The sequence below is a fragment of the Drosophila serrata genome, unplaced genomic scaffold, assembly GCF_035046125.1.
Source record: "Drosophila serrata isolate PLE 108 unplaced genomic scaffold, ASM3504612v1 contig_376, whole genome shotgun sequence".
Classification (NCBI taxonomy): Eukaryota; Metazoa; Arthropoda; class Insecta; order Diptera; family Drosophilidae; genus Drosophila; species Drosophila serrata.
Window position 1 is genome coordinate 1,087,423 of NW_028257274.1, and position 20,660 is coordinate 1,108,082.

Consider the following 20,660-nt stretch of genomic DNA (forward strand, 5'->3'; position numbering starts at 1 on the left):
TACCATTTGGTCACACTTAAAAAGCTCATGAGCGGGTGCTGGTCACCCCAATCGATACTTTTTGCTGTTATCGATATTTAAAAAAAGTAACGTATGAAAATTTGAATAATTTAAGGATTATGTTTATTAAACTACCGACTGCTCGCTATATGAATGCGTTTTTACAAATGAGTGTGTAAATAAATATTTTTGAACAGCGTCGAAGACTATTACTGCCTTAACTAATTACTGCTGGCCGCCAGATGCTCGCCGGCAACTTCAACGGAGGTGGAGACCTCAAACAAATCTTTGGCTGAATCTGCCTCGCTGCTGCTCTCGATCAGGCTGGGCACGTTCTCCACGGTGCCCTTCTTTACTTCATCCGATCGTTTTTGCAGGCGCTGTAAAAGTTTAATTGTTAAAATAACATAATAAATCTTCGATTTAATAACTAACCGATTCTAGAGTGGACTCCTCGTCGGGCACAAAGATGCGCAGTGGCGTGTTGCTGCCCAGTTGCGCCTGCACCAGTCGCTGGTGCTCCTCGAAGGCCGCCGCTGATGGATCCTGGGTCACCGGCTGCGGATGATGCTGGACAGGCTGTTGGAGCTGTTGATGTTGCTGCTGCAGCTGCAGGAGCTGTAACTGCTGTTGTTGGTGTTGCTGTTGCAAGTGTTGCTCCTGGGCTTGGGCTTTCAGCTCCTCGAACTGCTGGTGCTGTTGCTGCTGATACTGAGCCTGGGCGCGTAGTTCCTCAAGATGCTGCTGGTGTTGCTGCTGCTGCTCCTGGGCCTGAGCCTTGAGCTCTTCGAGATGGAGTTGCTGCTGCTTCTGCAATTCGATGGCTGCCTGTTCCGTCTCCAGCTGTTGGCGGCGTGCCTCCTCCTCTGCGTATGCCTGAAGGAGCTGCGACGAATCGTGGGCGTGTCCGTAGTAGTTGGACACGACGAAGCCGCCCTCGGGTGCCGTGGACTGGATTGCCGTATTGGGTAGGTGGAAGGCGGCCGTCTCGTACGCACTCTCCGCCGGCTCACCCAGAGCTGGAGCAGCGATTAAAGCGGCATATTGCGGAGCCGAGTCCAGAACAGGATGGATGTTGTGGTGCGGGTCCTTGGCCGCCTGCAGGATCTGTCCGTTGCTGGCCACCTCCTGGGTAAGGTCCGCATTAACGTAACCCGACTCCACAACGTGCTCCGTGCTGGGCTTGAATAGCTGCTGCTTGTGCTGCGTGTACAGCTGGTTGGACTGCGTCACCAGGTATGTGGGATTGTAGATGGGTATGTGGGCTGCCGGAATGGCGGCGGCAAGGAACGGCTGCAGCTGTGCCGTCGCTGCCGGCTGGGCATACTGGATGGGATAGATCTGTGGCGCCGTCTGTGCCTCCGCCTGGGCTCCTACAATCTGCACCAGCGGTTGGGCGGGCAAATGATTGCTCTGGACGTCCGAGGGAAGTGGCTTGCTATTGCTCGGCGTGTTGAAGGTCTCGGTGGACGGACGGATCTTCGTAGTGGGTAGCGAGGGATCCGGATCTGGGGCAAAGAGTTTCTGCGAACCCGAAATGGGATCACGAATGGTTTGGTCATTGGTCTCGTCCTCATGCACATTGTGCTTCGGTGGCAGATATGTCTGGGGACGAGCTGACGAGGACGGGAACTGGGACTGGGATGGGGGCGTGTAATGGTAGGCGCTGGTGTCAAGATGTCCGTCTTCCACATCCAGATGGTTGTTGTGCAGGGCCAGATTCGGTGCGGGAACCGTGTAAATGGGTGCAAAGTGCTCGGTGTTGAAGTTGTTGTGCGTGTCCAGCTGTTGGGGGATCGGCATGTTTGGATTCATGTTATATGTTTGTATGTCTGGCAAGTGTACTGAGCGTGTGCGTGGAGTGAAACTAAATACATGTTTTGGCTATGAGTAATGGTTACTTTTGACTTCGATTTGATGTGGTTTTTAATTTCGTTACTTTGATTGCTACTTTTTATTACATTAAAATTAAAATATATGCTGAATTTCAATTAAATTTTATTTAAAAGAGACCTGGAGGAAAAGGTTTTCCAACATTGCTGCTTATGATCCCCAATAATCGAGGTAAAGGATTTCAAAATGAATGCATTTAGGTAAATGTGGATTTCTTCAAGCTTTAAAAAACCCTATCAAATCATTTAAGATCACAAAATCATAAAATCTATAACCTTGGTCTACTTATTTTATGCTTTTCTTAAAATCCTTTATAAATAAACCCCAATCTCAACTTACCGGCAGATTCTGCAGTTCGCTGTAGCTAACAGCCGTGGGTTTCTCGTACTTAAAGGGTTTGTCGTAGCCAAAAGAGGGCTTCGCCTTGGGCTTGACATTATTCAGCTTGATCTTCAGAGGCTTACGAAGTGCTCCAGCGGGTTTCAGATAAACGGGAGCACTCAGTTTAATGGGGCGGGCTCCACGCAGATGCTGCAGCTGGTGCGCATGCGAAATCGAATGCTGGGGCACATGGATCAGCGGATGGGCGTGAAGGTGGGCATGCGAATGGGCATGTTGTGCCAGGACATGAGGATGCACAGAGTGAGCATGAGCCAGATGGGCATGAGTGTGGGCATGTGGGCTGTGACCGGGACGACCCTTGAGCACCAGCGGCACCGGCTGATCGCTCCGGATCTGGACAACCAGAGTGCGCTGTTTGCCACCAGGTCCTCCTCCTCCTCCTCCTCCGACGGCAGGACGTCCCAGCTGCTTGGCACTCTTGGGAGGCCAGTTTGTGAAAACCAGCGGACGCTGCTTGTCGGCGTACAACGGTGGCTCACAGTTGGCCAAGGCCACAAGCAGGGCGAGCACAAGAAAAGGCTGTAGAGGGTGAATCATAAAATTAATTATTAAATTAATTTATTTAAAAAGAAAGAAGACGTTTGTCCATCAAAATAAATTAATTATTTTACGGGCACATCATCGAAAATGAAGACATCGAACAAAAATGAAAACTTTCTAAGTCCGTCGAAAGGGGAGGGCGGGTCGTGTAATCGCTGGACGGCAACAAAACTGTAATGGCCTTAATTTGAACAAATTGGCGGTTTTCTAAAATTTTATCACGTCGCCTGCCGTTGACTACTTAACCAAAGCTGCTTAAGCAAACGAGCCAACAAAGTATCTTCCACACACATGTATATATGTATATAGATTTATATATATATTTATACACAGGTATGCCATAACACTTTGCCCATTTTCCCCGCTTGGCTGCCTGATTAAACTTTCAGTCCGCAATGCCGTAGAATGAAAGTGAAAAGTTGAATATCGAAATGTCTTCGTTCTGTAATTGTCGCCGTCGCCGTCAGGTTGTTTACGTTTTCGAAGGGGTATTGTGGTTCGGTGACTGTGATTGTAACACTTTAATTAACCGCATTTCTTTTATGGATTTTCAAACTGATTTCGTAGAATGTGGAAACCAAATAGAAACCTGAGATTGATGGGTGTTAAATGAAGTATAGGGGAGTCTGTTTTGTATTTTAAATTCAAAAGAGCTTCGTTAGATTAAATGTTTAATATTACCCTTCAAGGGTATTTTAATTTTAGTCAGAAGCTTGAAACGCAGTGAAGGAGTCATTTCCGACCCTATAAATCATATATATTCTTGTTCTGAATCAACAGCATAGTCGATCTAGCAATGTGCGGTCAAAAAATAAATTTTTAAATTTTTTTCAAAATTTGAAATTTTTATAAGGGGTTACATCATTAAAATTGGCAAAAATTGGGAAAAATTTTAATTTCTTAAAATTTTAAATTGAGTATTCAGTTTTGTTTACCTAGTAAAAAATAACATAGGAACGATTTCCGAATTGAAATTAATGTATTTTTTCGTTTACTTATGTATTTTTTAAATTTCGATTTTATCGAAAAACTGTCAATAAAAACCTCGATAAATTTTAAACTTCGACAAATTTAAAATAAGCTATGATATATTTCTGTTTCGAGTCTGTGCTTCCCGAAGTTAGTTTCCTTCCTTGTTAGGTATGTATTTAAGTATTTCATGTAAGAAATTCATAAAATGTTCATAATATTATATGTTATCAGAAATAAGCTTAATCTAAAAGTGTGTTTTGTAAGGTATATTCAAATATAAATAAAGAGGGTACTCCTGTGGAGTAACTCAATGTTAATCCATCTCCGTGAGAATATTCCATCTTTGATTATTAAAAGACATTCAAAGAAGGAGTATCCCGCCTCTCTGCTTGACTAGCCTGGGTCGTGGTCGATTGAAGTGGAAGTCGGTAATTTGAGGCAGCAACTGGACGTGGCAATTTCACTTGCTGAGCTTCATCGAAGCGGCAGCGGCAGCGGCAATGAAAATGAAAATGAAAATGACAATGACAATGTACTGTGTGCCGTTAGCCAGACGTCAATCAATGGGGTGAAATGCCTAACAGAGTCCAATACGTATCGTTATTGATTACGTGCCGGGTTTGCCTAATCGCAACGCAAAAAAAAGAGCCATCGAATGCAGCAATCCCGAAGAGGGGGAACAGCCAGTAATTGGTGGAAAATTGGTGGCTTATTGTTTATAGAGTGGTTAGTTACTTTGTCGCCTGTGCGGTATGCATAATCATATGCAAATACCTCTGCCTCAGTTTCAGCGTCGGCATCAGCCGAGTGAATGAACTGCCAGGAGACGGATGTCGGTCTGGGCAACCGGCCACGCCTGGAATTCATATAATTTCGGGTTTCCTTTTGGCGCCCAGTGCCAATGAACTTGACAAAGGATTTGCCTAACCACTGGCCACTGGCCACAGGCGGAACTATTGATCAGCGGCCTGTCACCAGCGACGACGACGTAGTCGCGACGGCCATAAACAACGGTGCGGTTAACCCAAATTGCAACTCGAAATGCAACTTTTATTTTAGCGGCAAGTAAGCATTTTATTTTCAAGCCCGATGCACATCGAGGCAAAGGCGGGCGGGCAGTCGCCAGTGTAATTGGTGCACGTAAAGCCATCGCCATCGCCATCGCCACCGCCATTGTCTAGAGCTGTGGATCTGGCTGGATCTGGTGGATCTTGGCGAAACTTGGCGCATCAAGTGCTCCCATTGCGAATGAAAGTGCTCGCCTTGCCGGCGCACACATTACAATTTGTCAAATATTCACGGCAGCGATAGCAATTCAATTGAAGAAGCTGCGGCATTGTCTTGTGATTATTATGAGTACTGTGACTGTCATTGGAATGGGATTTATCGAAGGTGAAGGTGAATCTGGAGCTGCAGTTTGAAGTCGTTGCACGCGGCTTAGTAGAAATACCAATGCATTTGCATTGGAATTAAATCCAAGTAATTATTTTTTACGGCCTGCACAGTGAGAGGCTTTTTAATCACCAGTAATTGTGGTTAACAAACCCGAGATCACGGCGTGAATCACTTACCCTCATCTTTCGTTTGGGATTTGCAGAGATATTCGTTGGATTTAATAATGTTGCTTTAATGGTCAACCTTTGGCGGTATGTTGGGGTCGTGTAGAAAGCTCTGGCCAGAGAGTAGAGCAGTTGAGTGACTTTCGGCTTCTTCTTCCGCTACTCCAGCAGCAAGTAGATGAAGATCAAGATGGCAATTAGGTAGATGATCACATCAATTAACTTCATGTCAGCGAGCGCCGAGAGCGCTTTCTTCAGTTTCAAATGCACGCACGTTAAAAGAAGACAGTACCCAGAATTTGGTTTCGAATTTTGATTCGGTTTCGGAGGTTTTTGGAACACAAGCGATTCGGAGCTGCGACGTCTGCACCTGTTCGAGTCGCGTAGACAACTGAGTGCCTCTCGGTCGGCGTGCCCGGACAAAAACCATGTGCCGATCCGCTGGAGCCACACTGGAACAGCTACTAGCAGCCACTGGAAGTGCGCGAGCGCCGCAAAGAAAGTGGTCGGAACTCGTTTGCAGTGGCCAAAACGCAGCACGCGACCAGCAGCAACATGAATTGGCCGCAAATGTGAACGATTAATCGCGCACACAGAGCCCAAGCACACAATGGAAGTGCCAAACGAAAGTGTTTTGCCATTGACTGCCCCGTACTACCACTGTTCTTGGCCAGCAAAAGAAAGAAAGAAAGAAAGGAAAACAACAACTGCAGCGGTAGCAACAGCAGCGGCGACTCGGGAAAAACAAAAGACTTAGGCAACGAACTTGTTGTCGCTCGTCAGCAGTCGCTCTTTACCTTAAAAAGCAATGCGGACCAGGCGCACATGAACCAGAGATGGTCTCCAGCTCCAGCACAGCTCCAAGCCGATGCCTGCCACCTGTTGCTGTTGGTGGCAAACAGGAGCAAAGCCAGCTCGATTGACATTACGACATGTGGCAGGCACAGTGGTCCAACCTGTGGGGCAATGTGTTTGTTTTTAGAACGAAAGAAAGGGGAACTAGTTTTAAATTGTAATCATACATCTTTTAATAGATTTATAAATAGAGGATGTAAATCGAGAAATTAATTTATTAATTATATATAGCCAGGGTGTAATAATAAAACTAGATGGCGGAATGGAAAATTATTTAATCATTATGCCTTTGTAGGGTAATGTCATTTTAGTTAGAAGCTTATAAAAATGTGAAGGAGACATTTCTGACCCTATAAATCATATATATTCTTGATCGGAATCAACAGCCAAATCGATCTAGATATGTCCGGCAAAGTAAATACATTTTTGTAAAATTTTCAATTTTTGCAAAAAAAGGAAAGGGGTTACATCATTAAAATTTTCAAATTTTGACAAAAAATTGAATTTCTTAAAATTTAAAATTGAGTATGCAGATTTGTTAACCTAATAAAAACTAACATAGGAACGCATTCCGTATTCAAATTAATCTAGTTTTGACTTAGTTATGAACTTTTAATCCAAGATTTATCCAAAAAGTTACCATTAAATTCCTCCATAAAAATTAATATAAAAATATCGACAATTTTAAACTTAGCTTTGATCAGTTTTCGATTCCAATCCATATTTCTGTTTCAAACTGCATGGGTATATATATAACTTGAACTTCCCGAAGCTAGTTTCCTTTGTATAATTTGATTTAGAATATTTTTTTAACACCTTTTAGATGAGGGAAACAAAAATGATCTTTTTATACTTTCTGTGTATTCTCATTTTAGTTCGAAGCTTAAAACGCAATGAAGGAGTCATTTCCGACCCTATAAATCATATATATTCTTTATCAGAATCAACAGCCGAATCGATCTAGATATGTCCGGCAAAAAAATTAATTTTTTTTTTAATTTTAAATTTTTGCGAAAAAGGCAAAGGGGTTACATCATGAAAAATTTCATAAATTGATAAAATTCTTCATTTTTTCAATGTTGAATCCTAGTATGGAGAATTGTTAACCTAATAAAAGCTAACATAGGAACGCTTTCCGTATTCAAATTAATTCATTTTTAGCTTAGATATGAAATGTTTAAATTTTGATTTATCGAAAAATTTGTCGAATAAAAATATTGTTTAATATCTGTTATAACAATGCAAATATTTGAAGTTTATTTAATTCAAAACTGCAAATGTATAAAAACTTCGGCTTTTCGAAGTTAATTTTCTTTCTTGTTTTAAATTCTAAAGTGGTCAAGATCATGCTCTGGTATTTGGGGAAAACCTGGAATGATTTTAAAGTGACATCTTATGTTAATGCGAATCAACCCATGGGCTGTCCTAAAAAAACAAAGGCATGCATTTTTTCATAGCCCACAGAGTGCCCTTTGAGCCCAAGTCACTTGTCCACTTATTTTCGCTTTATAGCCGAGGCCCTTGGATGATAATGAGCCTTATGCGCTTATGAAACGCTCCCAAGTGTAAATAATTGGCGGCATTTTATGCAGGGCGCGATGCCCAATTTCTAAACGCAATTGGTCATTGGAATTTTATAGCGCCCGGCCTTATGTGGGTCAATATTTTTGTCGGCCCAAACTTTTCGGCCATAACTCAAAATTTCACTTTCATAACGCTGCCAAAAATTCCAGTTTCGATTGATTTTTTTTCAGTATTTATATTTTATTTTGAAATATTATTTTTAACAAGGTTTTTTAAACATTAACAACATAATATTATTATTATACCTTTTATTTCATACATTTATCATTTGTTTGTTTTTTCCTTTCGGTTGCGTTTTAGACAAATGTTTAAAATATGTATTTAGCTTTTAATTTGTTATTTAAAATTTTATTTATTTTGTTATTTGTTTTGTTGCCCTTTTCGGGGCCGCTTTAGCCTAAACTAATTTGTCATTTTATGCTTTTCGCTCTGATTTTGGTTTATTTTCGGTTTCTTTATTTTCCTTTTTATTATTTTTAATATAAATTAATGATTTTTATCGCTTTACGTTTTTTAATTATGTCTACATTTACTTTTCCCGTTGTGTAAATATACTTCATATAAATAGCAAGTAAAAACTAAAAAATTAAACTACAATAATGTCGTCAATAATATATGATTTGCATTTTTTTTTGGGCTTGCATAATTTATACAATTTTTTTAGCACACACTATGGGATGTGTATAGGTGTGCGGGTATCATGTGAAAGTGCTGCGAAATTAATAAAAAATATTTTTTCATTTCGTTTTTTCGATTTTTTTTGTGGATTTTATTTGCTATTTTTTATATTAATTATGATATTTTGTTGTAATATCTTTATTCCTTAAAAAAATGAACATTTTTCTCCTGCTGCTGACTTAAACCTGTAAAATTATCATATTAGTTTTTGGTTTTCTGATTTTCGTTTTTGGTTTTTTAGCTGCGAACGTTGATTCTATACAAAAAATCTAACTACAGTAAAATGCTGCATAGCTTCACATTTACGAGTATGATAATATATTTTATTTTAATATTTTTTTTGGCTTTTTATTGACGAATTTTCTACAAAAACCTTTACTCTTACATTTTAGTTTATACGGCATTGAGTAGTTTTATGCGACATAATTAATATATATGCATGGTGTATATATGTATATATATAATTTTGTTTTGCGAACAAAGCTGCTCGTGAATATGGTGGGAAAACTGGTGAAAAGTTTTGAAACAAGCGAAGTTATCCAAAATGGGAAAGGGCAGCTTTGTCTGCAGGATTTTCATCATCTCTTCTATATTTTTGGATACACATTTTCATTTGTCGTTAGTTTCGGTTTTTGTGGCTGAGTATGTAATTTATTTGCATTTCCTTTATGTATGTAGATCGGCTATAGCGTAAACATGATTTTATCAAGTTTCACAACATCGAGAGTTCATTTTGTTCTTCTTGTTGGGGTTCATCGCTGTCGAGTGTGTGTGTGGGTGTGTACTCGTATATGTATTCGTGTAGCTTTGTGTGTGAGTGGGGGGATTTTCTATAAATTTAATAACTAGTTTTATTCATTTAAAAATTATGTTTAACTTTTGGGTTTCTGCTACGCCTCTCATCTATTTATCTCGCTTTATATTAGGATTGCAAATGCGTTTTGTTTGTCGATTTAATTACTATATATAAGTTATATCGTTTATCGTTTACCGTTAACAATATATGAACTGCTCGTCGCGATATCTAGTCGTCTTATGATTACGCTAAGCTATGCTATGCTCTCGATTCGTTAACATTTACACTTGACTATTTACGTTTACCATTACGTTTACTTTTACGTTTACGTTTACGTTTACCTTTTACCATTTACCATTAGCTTTAAGTTTACTTTAAATGGAGTTTAAATGTTTCTCACATTGCACGGCTACATACACGTTTACATAAATTTCGAAGGCGCATAATATTCACATATTTTTGTTTTAAATCTTTACGTTGTGGGTAAGCCTAGGCTACACAAAAATCCACTACAAATCAAATATAAGTATATAAAACTGAAATGGAAATCCGTCCTTCTTTATTCGCATTCCCTTATCAACTGTTTTTATATCTTTGGTTTTCTTTTCCATCATATTAATTTTAAAAGCTCGAATTCGTTTTACTTAAATTTGTTATTCGCTAATCATTTTGTGTATGGAAACAAACAAACTCATTTACCAGTTATCATTAGTCGTTAATCGCTTTTCATTTTCATTTAATGCTGTTCTGTGCCATTTTCTTGTTACGCTTCTTTGGTTTTTCCATTATTTTTTCGAATGAATGCTGTCTGCTGTCTGATCTACATTTAATGTGATTTCTATACGCTTTGGCAGTGTTTATTTATTTGAACAAATTACAAATTACAAAATGTAGGTACCGATAACTCTTGAACAGCAAAACGAAACAGCACGAGATACACGAGTTAAACTAATCAAAGGATAAGGATAACATATATTCGAGATACTTCTTATCATATTTACAAGCTATGTACAAAAAACAAAGCGTTCCCTTTTGGCGGCGTTTCGAGCGCAAGTGCGTGAAGGATTTATAGAAGTTATATTGTAGAAGAAGTCGGTGAAATATAGTTGAAGAAAGAAACATAACGTATGTCGCCATTTTTTTATTTTTGTTGGTTACCGATTTTGTATCTATCAAAATTTGTTTAGAACACCACAGTTGCTGCTCGTAAATCGCTGGTAAAAAGCGCACACATTCACATACACTAAAAAATATTACTAACTACACTTGTCATCAGCTTTTCACGTCCCCGCACTCTATATTCCAGCGGTATAATGATGCTACTTACAGAGTTTCTCGTCTCACTTTGCATTTAGTTTTTACTTTTTTTTGTTTTTCGTGTGTGTAGAGATGCGAATGTAAGAAGTTTCAATTTAGAATTAGCAAATTTGACGACTTGACTGAGTGTCGAGTGAAAAAGCTGAGATTCCTCTAGTTAAGTGTAATTAATTTGCTTTTGCTTGGCTTCACCTTATTTTGGTTTTGCTTTGATAAAGGACCAAGTAGAGCTTTGTGTTTGCATTTAGGTCTACGAATTAGTTAGCAGATTGTTGGCTTTAAGTGTCGTTAATTGTTAATCGATATTCGATATTTGTGTTAGTTTACTTTAAAAGTTTAATATGATTACAATATGCTCTCTGCTCTATATAAATCGTTTTGCGCTTGCTCAGAATCTTCTAAATGCAGTTTTTGAATTCTTATGCTGGCACAACATTTGCTTATAGCCTCATTGCCTTGTATCTTGTATCTTGTAGCTGTCTTTGTATCTGTATCTCGTGTTCAGTATCTGTATCTCACGCAATGTGTTCAGTTTCATTGCGGTGTTTAAATGTGTAAAATTATGTGTGGAATTGTTGCGTAGTTGTTGCTGTTTGTTGTGGCCGCTTTCGGCAGCTCAGAGAAAGATTTTGAGACATGAGAGAGTACATAGACCTAGTAGTACTTGGTAGTTTCTTTCGCTCAGTGTGGCTGATTTGATTAGCTTGTTTTTTTTCTTGTTTAATGTGTAGCTTACCTCACTAATGGTTCCCAATTGCTTACGTCACACCATTGAGATGGATTTTCGTTTAGAATTCAATTTGTCAATTGGTTCTTATGCAATGATAGCGCCATGAACTGAACTCAAAATGTAAACGTTTAAATGTAAATGTAAGTGAAATGATTCTTAAGAGTAAATGATATCTAACATAAGATACATACCCATAGAAATAACTAATGATTGTTGCTTGGAAAGAAACTAAAGTCGGGGTAAAAATCCAAACCAAAAACTCAAATGATAATAATATTTATTGGGTCGATTACAAAATAATATGGATAAAGATAAGATAAACAAAAGGATACAAGATAAACCAATGTAGAGTAAGATTTAAAGGTATATAGATAACAATAGATGATAATTTTCAAGGTTCTAAAAAGGCATACGGAATGATGTGGGAAGCAATCAGTTGGCAGTTGAACGATGGACATCGGGGCTGTGGATCTTAAAGGCCCCGATCTGAACTAGCTTTTTATGTGTGCGAAGACAGGTGGCCCTGCCGTCGACTTTGGCTTTGGTTGCTGCTGATGAAGTTGCTCTTCTGGCCATCAGTGGTTTCTGGCTTGGGGCTGTCTCTTGATTGTTAGTTGGGATGGACACAAAACACCGGGCCGCATGCCTTCACACACATAAAAGGGCAGAGCAACGCATTGCATGGCACTCAGGATTTTCTCTCTGGTTGTTTGTTTCTAACTTGTTAATAACAATCGCTTTTGATTTCAAATTTCTTTCTTCTTTGTACATGGTACAAACAATTATGTCTTTTTACCCCTATCTTTTTTTGTGGGTGAATCTTAGGCCAATATGGTTAGATAATAGTTAGGTGAGTGACACCAATGCGCTGCTCTGCATCCGATTAGCTTCTCCATCGTTCAAATGTACGAATAAGGACCATCAGTTAAGGCGCTACACAGTAACAATCAAGAGTTATCATCCTTGTTCGAGCCGCCCCCGCCGACCCCGGAGCCCTGTGTATTGGTGCCGCGTCCGCCGGCCGGTGCTCGTACCGCTGGCGGCTTGTACTCCAGGCCCGGATCGAATTGCATTAAAACGAATACCTGTAAGAAGGTTTTATGGGTCAATATTTTAGTCACTTATATCTTAAGGTACAAGAATTCTGATTGATCTGATCTGATGTAATGATTTATCGCTCACCTGATCTGTTGGCAGTAGTGAAAAGTCATCGGGTGGGTTGGTTATTACATAACGTTTGCTGCTCGCATCACAACTGGAGCTGGTGTCCCTGAACCGATATAGTCCGATGCACAGCATTCCGTAAGACTTGAGGGCGGCCACGAATAGATCTCCGTACTTGCCGCACTCTCCGAATTGAGCCAATGGGCCATCGTAAAGCGAGATTTGACCCACTCGACATCTGGTAAGAATAAGAATTTTAATACATTACAAACTATACAAGAAACTATCATAACTATATGCGGGAAAGTATTCCTTACTGACCTGAAATTATATACTTATTATGTACTATAATTTACCTGTCCCGATTGCTCAGACTCTCCACTGTGCTGTAGCCTCCTCGGAGGCCAGCTCCCTCGGCCAGGATCAGTTCCAGCTCGGGCGTGGCACCGCCCGTTATCAGTGAGCGGATCAGCGTTAAGGCGTTTTGATTGAAGTATGTCTATTCGGGGGCAATAAATTAAAAATAATTAAGTATATGAAGTTATAGTAAGGCAAGACAAGTCCCAGGAGACTTTGGAGCGAGACATTACCGTGGACATCAGCGAGTCTAACACACTCACAGCAAAGGCTGTGCCGCAGGCGAATGGCTGCGTCAGATATAGTTCTGTATCTGGATCATCGTCGTCGTCTTGATCGAGAAACTGCACGTTACTATCATTGACCAGTTCTTTAAACGACAACCAACATGTGAGAGCAATTAGTAGAGCGCACACTTCAACCGCTTTCGAGGGAGGCGGGTGAGGCTGGCCAGGAAAAACCTGCACTTAAATCTATACTTAGTTACTGTCCTGTAGAAATACCTATTTCAAATATTCATAACTGCAATAATTGTTCCCCAATCCTTATCTGAAATCTTCATTATAGATGCCTTTCTCTGAAGTCTGTCTTTTGGAGTTCTCAGTCTGGAATCAGTATTTTGCAGACCCTTGTTATCCCGATATCTTAATTATAGAACTCCCTTTACCCCCCTCACAAACGTCTCATCTAAACAAAATATTAATTATAAAGGTCACATGCAAGGACACCATTCAAGGACCCTCACCATGGAACCTTCATTCAAAACTCCCTTATTTCTGGACACTTTCCATCAAGTATCTCCTGCCGAATTCTCAACCCCCATTTGCATTACCTGGCCAGCCTCACATTCGTTCGGTCGTTCGCAAACTCGGCCAACTTAGTGCGATGCAGTTTACCTGTTATCATGGGCACATTGGCACCATAGACTGAGCCTCGCCGCTGCAGCACAATGGGACTGCCGGCGGTGGCGCTCAGGTTGTCGAACTCCGGGCCCCGCTGGCTCAGCACGCCGATCGTGTCGTCGAAGGTCATCGCCTTGATATTTAGGGAGGCGAGGATCGCCTCCTTGTCGGCCAGCGTGGGGTCATCGTTGCTAGGAACTTTGGCCGACAGGATGCAGCACATATCACACAGATTGACATTGACCGCCCGCAGGTCGGCACGACTCAGCGGTGAGCCGTTCAGCACCGATATTTTGGGCAGGTTCTGCAACATTTTCCACTCGCGCCGGATGTAGTCCACCGAGCCCACGATAACCACATGCTTCAGCTCATGGTAGTGGAAGTTGGACGCTCGCAGCGGCATCACCAGGTTACGCAGCCCAATCAGCGGCGAATCGGGATCGGCGAACAGGCAGACGACCACATGGCCGTTCAGTACGGTCATGGCCGCCTGGTTGCGATCCTGCAGAGAAATGTGAGTCACTAAATAGTTCCAGTGCTGAATCTACTAAAGGGATTTACCAGTATGCAGTCTTCTAAGCTCTTTGCCGGACTCCAGTGGAACATGCCCGTCGAGTCGTACTTCATTTCGGTCTTCTCGAAATCAAAGTCCTTCGACTGATCGTCCGCAATGCCGGCTGGCAATGAGACGCCTCCGTTTTGATTCTGTGTACCCGTGCCGGAGCTGCGACTCGTCGGCCTAGATGCAAGTAGATCGATATAGAGAGAGACTGGGTGTTAGCCATCGGCGGTCTGTGCTGGCGACGATCGGGCGATTCGTTCTTAATGGGGTTTACTTCGATTCAACTTTTGACTTGCATATGCTGATTATCAACCAATTCAAAAAAACAAACGCTACATCCAAATGCAAAGTGTTCATCGGAAACGCTACGAGTACGTGTTTCGTTCAAAAATGATGTGAGAAATACTTTCAATACGAGTACGAGTACTTGGAGCATATTGAATTTAAAATGTGATCTCAAATACGATATAGTTAAAGATAGTTTTAAGAGAGTTTACGTTTACAAAGATAAATACACGAAATAGTAAGAGTGGAAAGAATATAGTAAGAGTAAGAGTTAGAGATACAGATAGAGAGAAGGTCATGTGCTAAGAACAAAAGTCTTGAAATGAAGGCGAACAACAAACTTTGTTGAGTAAAAGAACTGAATAATTTCACTACGCATAATGCTCTTTCTGCCGTCCGGCGGTGCTGAGGGGTGGATCGCTTAATAAATAATATAATAATATACTAAAAGTGTTGCTTAGTGGCCGGCTATCTCCCTCCAGGTGTTCTATTTGTGATTCAGGTGCTCGCATGCGCGAGGGAGAAGCCACAAATGACCGAACCATCACCCTCCATATCCGCCGGATTGGTCAGTTTTGTATCTACAATATACTTAAGTCTGTTTTGGTGTAATTTTAAAGAAAGATTTCAAATATACATATGGTACACGGGTGCAAGTTTTGACACAGAGATGAACACAAAAGAACGCACACACACAACAATTATATTGCAATTCAAGTTGAAACGATCCAGAGAAAGATATAGTAGATAGATAGATAGAGAATGCAGGATATGGACGATTATTGAGATTGAATGTATGTATGCTTCTCAAGGTCTAAGACCAATTAATCAATAGTTAAAAAGAAATGAAGCTAACTTCGAGAACCCGAAGTTTTTAAAACCTTGCAGTTACCTATAGGTTCATGGGTTCGATCATAACTAAACCAAAAATGCATTAATTTTAATTTGGAAAGCTTTTGTGTGTGAACAAAGTCAGCTACTTTTGGTTACATTTTGTTTTATTGTTTTTATTTTAATTGTAAAATCGACATTTTAATATGCGAATTAAATATGTGTAAAATCTGAATATTCAAAATATCATAACTAAGCTAAAAATGCATTAATTTCAATTCGGACAACTGTTCTATGCTAGTTTTTATACAGCTAACAATTCTGCATACTGAGTTTTAAAATGTAAGAAATTAAATTTTTGTATCAAATTTTGACAATTTTAACGATGTTACCCCTTATACAATTTTGCAAATTTGGGAAATTTTGGAATATTTTATTTTTCCACCGGACAGAGCTAGATCGATTCGGCTGATCATGCTGATCAAGAATATATATGTATGGCTTATAGTGTCGGAAATGACTCGGAATAAAATTATACTATCCTGCAAGGGTAAAAAAAATTAACTTGAAGAACGATCAGCCTGCCCAAAAAAGTATGCTACATTTTTTACAAAAATTGAAACAGAACTTGTAGACTAGGAAAAATCATATCTTATCTTAATAAGATGAGAAAAATTGCTTAAGCAAATAAGATCAATTCAAGGCAGACCTTTTAAAGTTAGTACGGATTAAGTATATAGTTAGTTAGAGGCGCGTACACACACACTCTGCTGTTGAGTGGAGACCTCAGATGTTAGTAGACAGAGAATGATTGATGAATGCGATTAGTTATGCCGGGGTTAGTTTATAGTTTAGAGGATGCGAAATTATCACGGGGCGTACCCATACACACACGCTCAAACACCTACACATACGCACACAGCACACAGACATATACAGACACAGGCACAGATACAGATACAGAAGACAGCGACATGACAGTAACGCACAGGTTTGGTTAAGTTTCGCTTATGGTTTAGTACGCGTATTGGATGGAATGGCATAGCTTTGATCAATCAATATATCAATATATCAATGTGTGTTAAACAAAATGCGCATAAAATGTAGTTAGATTAAGTATTAACGAATACTAAGGTATAGTTTAAAAAAGGCTTTTTGGCTTTTTTTGTTTTTAGTTGATAGAGTTCGTAAGTTAAAATTCTAGGAAATTATGGACGCATACATGAGCTTTTTAACTTCGTAAGCAAGTTGATAGCCCGCATAAGGGTTAGCATCATTCTCTGGTGGCCTGAAACAAAATGTTGTTCGTTTTTATACATTTAGACTGGTTAAAAGTAATTAGTTGGTTTTTGGTATTTGGTTTTGGTTTTGGTTGTCTTTTCTTGAGTTTTGAGTATCGAGTTTCGAGTTGGTGAGCAGGTGAGTGAGACAATTAGTTGAGGTGTTGGGATTAGTTGGTTAAAGAGCATTTACATGGGCGCAAGGAACCCGGAAGGCAGACCTCCCAGGACTCCTCAGACCCTCATCGTTCATCATCCTTGTTCATTGTTCATTGTTCACTGTGTTGTGTGTTGGGTAAAAACTTAACTTAAATTAACTTAAATCAAGTGTGTGTGGGTTTTGCTTTGGTTTCAATATCGTTTTTGCTGTTGGCTGTAACTTTGTTCAAAAAAGGCAACGTAAAAGTGGAAAATCATATTTGATGCAGCTGGTAGGCCTAAGAAGTGTTGTATTTCATTGAGTTTTCATTGCTCTTTGCTCGATTACCGACTTTGCTTTGCTATTTCGTAACTGAACAGAGTGCTGTTAAAATGTGAACAACATCTATATGGTAATAGATCCTCCTGCATGTTCCTTCTCCTCCCCTCCCGGTATGTACAGCTCCCCGCCATATGCCTGGGCATATGCACTCACCTGTTGTACTGCGATGGCGATATCACCTGGCCCTCCACCTGCCGGCTCACGTTCACCGTGGGCTTCACCTTGTTCACCTGCTTGCCCGCCGCAGCGGCAGCGGCGGCAGCTGCCGCAGTGTTGTTCATGTGGTGCATGGCACCTGTACCGTTGCCAGTGCCATTCGGACGGCGCACATTGCGATTGAGTACTGTAAGGACAAGGAGTTAAAGCACACTTAGGATCCTCCATCTATTCCATACATATACATTTATCGTTTTGTTTAAATTATCTTTACAAAGCCCTATCTTAAGCTTAGATTAGTCTGGGTTAAACTTACGATTCGTATCTTCTCTGTCACGTGTGATATCACCTGTGGCAGGACGATGGACAGCAGTGGCAGTGGCGGTAACAGGTAGCGGAAACATTCGCGGAAGCGTTTCGGCGGCAGTCGAAGAGATCAGAGAACAAGAGCAGAGGTCAATCGATTAGTAAGTTGGCCCGGCCTGGACGCACTGGTCAGAGTGTGAAGAGATACTCATTTTGGCTTTAAGTATTAGTCAAAGTTAATTCAAGAAAGGTATTTTTGAGCCGCGTGTTGCATGTTGCATTTGGTTTGGTTTAGTTCTGGTTTTTTTTTATTGTTGTGTCATCTCGTGTATGTGACTTGCGACAGTAAGAAATAAATAGTTTTTTTGGTTGGTAACAAGCAGATCGATCGATTATGCAATTAAAAACGAAGGGCACACTGGGTGCTGTGTACAAATAAGTATGGTAAGTAAAGAATGCTTTAGATAGACATCAATATGGGTTCGATTAGTTAGTTGTTAGGTTATAGGAGATATATTATAGCAGTTCCTTAGATAGGTTACATTAACGAGTTACATTAGCAGAGAAACGAGTTCTGGTTCAATAATCAACGCAAAAACATAGTTATGCAAACGAATAGCTAAACAGTTATCATATTTTATCGACTGGATTGGATACTCTTTTACGTTGACAACTGAGGGAAAAAGCAAACCAAGGCAAAATGAAACGAAATCTGGTTGGATAATGTACGAGTACGAGTACGAGTTCGAGTAGGTGTGGGTCGGGATCGACCTATCAATCGACCTGTCATCTGGCGTTCAAAAAACCCTTTCTGAGCTTCTGACTGATACTGATACATAATTGCAAGTGAGTGGCACGATTGGAGGAGGAGACTTTACCCGAGACAGATCCACGCACATGCACCCGCTTGGGTAGCTCTGGAGGCGTAAATGTGGGTGCAGGATGGTGTTCATCTGTAAAATATTTGGTTCGTTATGGCACGGCTCGGTAAATCAGATTCGTTGTGTATGCATTTCTTGTGTTTTTTTTTTTATATGGTCAAGCTTTTTTTTATGTGAAGCTCATAATTGCTTTTGAATATACAACAAATTCGTTTGTTTTTGGTTCTGTTTTTTTCATTTATTTTTTAAGGGGGATTTGTGTTTGGTTTTTTGTAAGAACTGAAGCGGTAAAAGTTTTGGTTTGTTTGTAAATTAAATTTGAAAAATTCGAGAGGAAATCATAGTGAAATTAGTCTGACTCTTGGGGAAACCCAGGAAAACCTGACAAAGAAATCAAACCAAATCAAAACGGAAACTGAAACTGAACGAAAGGTGTTCAAGATGGTCGGGGGATGGCTTTCGGGATTCATTTTAGGGTATTTGCTTTATCGATTAATATCGGAGAAAAACATGCAAATAAATATGAGTTTGGAACGGAACTTGTGATGGTTATTTTACACATAATACAAACAGATACATATATATATATATATAAATAGGTACAAACAAGGCTAGGCAAGCATTTGGTGTTGGTATCGGTATCGGGTTATACAAACCAAATCGGTTAAAGCTTGAAGCATTATTTAAGCAACACGCTGACTAGGTGCGGATTACAAGCTGAGTAGCAACAGATTATTCAACATATATTCGTTTAGCTGTTTAGCTTAGGCTCGATCTGGATGTCAGTATCCGATTAATGAAGCATTTAATACTTAGACTGCTAGGACTGCTCTAACACCCACTTAAGAGGAACACTTTAAACACGATCGCTCCAACTACAAGTTGCATCTATCTAAGGTCAGCCCCAACTTCTGAGCTTAGCGATTATTTATTTGTTTCAGCAATTTAACTGCGTGGAATTTGGAATTTGTATATATATCTCTGATATCTTTGGTAGCTAATCCAATCCCTTCCCCCTAAGATCTATGATCTATGATCTATTGTGCAGTGTGCGGGGAAGGAGGGCTATCTGCTTGATTGCCGCTTTATTTTTATATTGATTTTGAATTTCTTTCGAGTGATTGATTGTGGCTCTAATCGTTGGCTTCAGTTGCTTTGCTTTCTCAAGTCATTTGCATTTATATTCATGTTTGGTTTATGTATATTTATGGTAAAATAATAACTTATATGATAATTTAAGTCTAATTTCACGGGGATCTCCCTTCCGAGAGACAGGGAGAGAGAGACAAAAGAAAAACGATTTTGAGGTACAATACAAATCACGAGAACTGAAAAGAAAAACAAAACGTGCACTGGCACACCGTAGAAAGAATGTATGGAAAGAATTTCTCAAAGAACTGCTCTAATAAAATGGTAAAATAATAATTAACGAAATGTTTTTAGACGTACGAGTACGAGTACAAATGCGATTTAGATATAGTAGGAGGGGAATTTGATCAGGGTTTTTTGGTTTTGTTTTTTTTTTTTTTTTTGTTTTTTTAATGGTTATACAACATTTTGAGTTAGTTTGACTTACTTGACAACGAGTATTCATCGTCTTCTACACACACACACAGAGACATATAAATAGGAGTATTGTTGTTGTAGTAGTTGATAGGGAGTTCGGGGGGAGTACAATAGAAAGATGATAGGTTTACAAATTTGAAATATATATTATACGAGTACGAGTAGAAAGGAACATGGAACATGGCTCCGGGCGCAGAAGAAGAACGAGTTTATATATTTTACAGAGATGTGGTTGTAGTATATAGTGTCTTTGGTTCAGATCCTGAACCTTTTGGTGTGTCGTGTTCTTTGGAGTGTGTGTGTGTGTGGGGGTATATATCATATAGAAAGAGTATTTGAAATATTTGTCTAAGATACATGGTTGATTTTGTAAAAGTATCACGAGTAAAACGATACGATATATCTTGATACTATACGACATGATACGATGCGATATACGATACGATAGTTAAACGATAGATACGGTACGGTACAATACAATATATGTAGTAGTAGTTAACGTTTGTACAAAATATACTTTACGAGATACGAGTACGAGTACGATAAGTATGTAGAGTATGAGT

General features: G+C 39.8%; 2 protein-coding genes across 51 annotated transcripts in view; both read right to left on the bottom strand.

Moving 5' to 3' along the window:
* Window positions 1-221: 221 nt before the first annotated feature.
* On the bottom strand, window positions 222-6,292 carry LOC110191373 (uncharacterized). Its single transcript, XM_020962225.2, has 4 exons — window positions 6,164-6,292; window positions 2,233-2,814; window positions 436-1,785; window positions 222-380 (listed from the first exon to the last, which is right to left on the bottom strand). The coding sequence occupies exons 1-4, from the start codon at window positions 6,290-6,292 to the stop codon at window positions 222-224; spliced, it is 2,220 nt and encodes a 739-aa protein (XP_020817884.2).
* A 1,672-nt stretch (window positions 6,293-7,964) lies between these two features.
* Window positions 7,965-20,660, bottom strand: part of slo (calcium-activated potassium channel slo) — a 57,745-nt gene continuing 45,049 nt past the window's right edge. For 17 of the 50 annotated variants that reach the window (XM_086839551.1, XM_086839549.1, XM_086839552.1 and 14 more), the window contains 10 exons: window positions 18,529-18,603; window positions 17,661-17,693; window positions 17,342-17,531; window positions 16,650-16,715; window positions 14,311-14,488; window positions 13,744-14,251; window positions 13,081-13,217; window positions 12,847-12,989; window positions 12,509-12,728; window positions 7,965-12,411 (listed from right to left, as the gene is read on the bottom strand). In XM_086839551.1, coding sequence (XP_086695677.1) covers window positions 12,274-12,411; window positions 12,509-12,728; window positions 12,847-12,989; window positions 13,081-13,217; window positions 13,744-14,251; window positions 14,311-14,488; window positions 16,650-16,715; window positions 17,342-17,531; window positions 17,661-17,693; window positions 18,529-18,603 — 1,688 coding nt within the window. In that variant the 3' untranslated portion in view covers window positions 7,965-12,273. Of the gene's footprint in view, window positions 12,412-12,508; window positions 12,729-12,846; window positions 12,990-13,080; window positions 13,218-13,743; window positions 14,252-14,310; window positions 14,489-15,848; window positions 16,716-17,341; window positions 17,532-17,660; window positions 17,694-18,528; window positions 18,604-20,660 lie in introns of those variants that run through there. The other 33 variants (XM_086839568.1, XM_086839570.1, XM_086839574.1 and 30 more) reach the window with 5 other exon arrangements.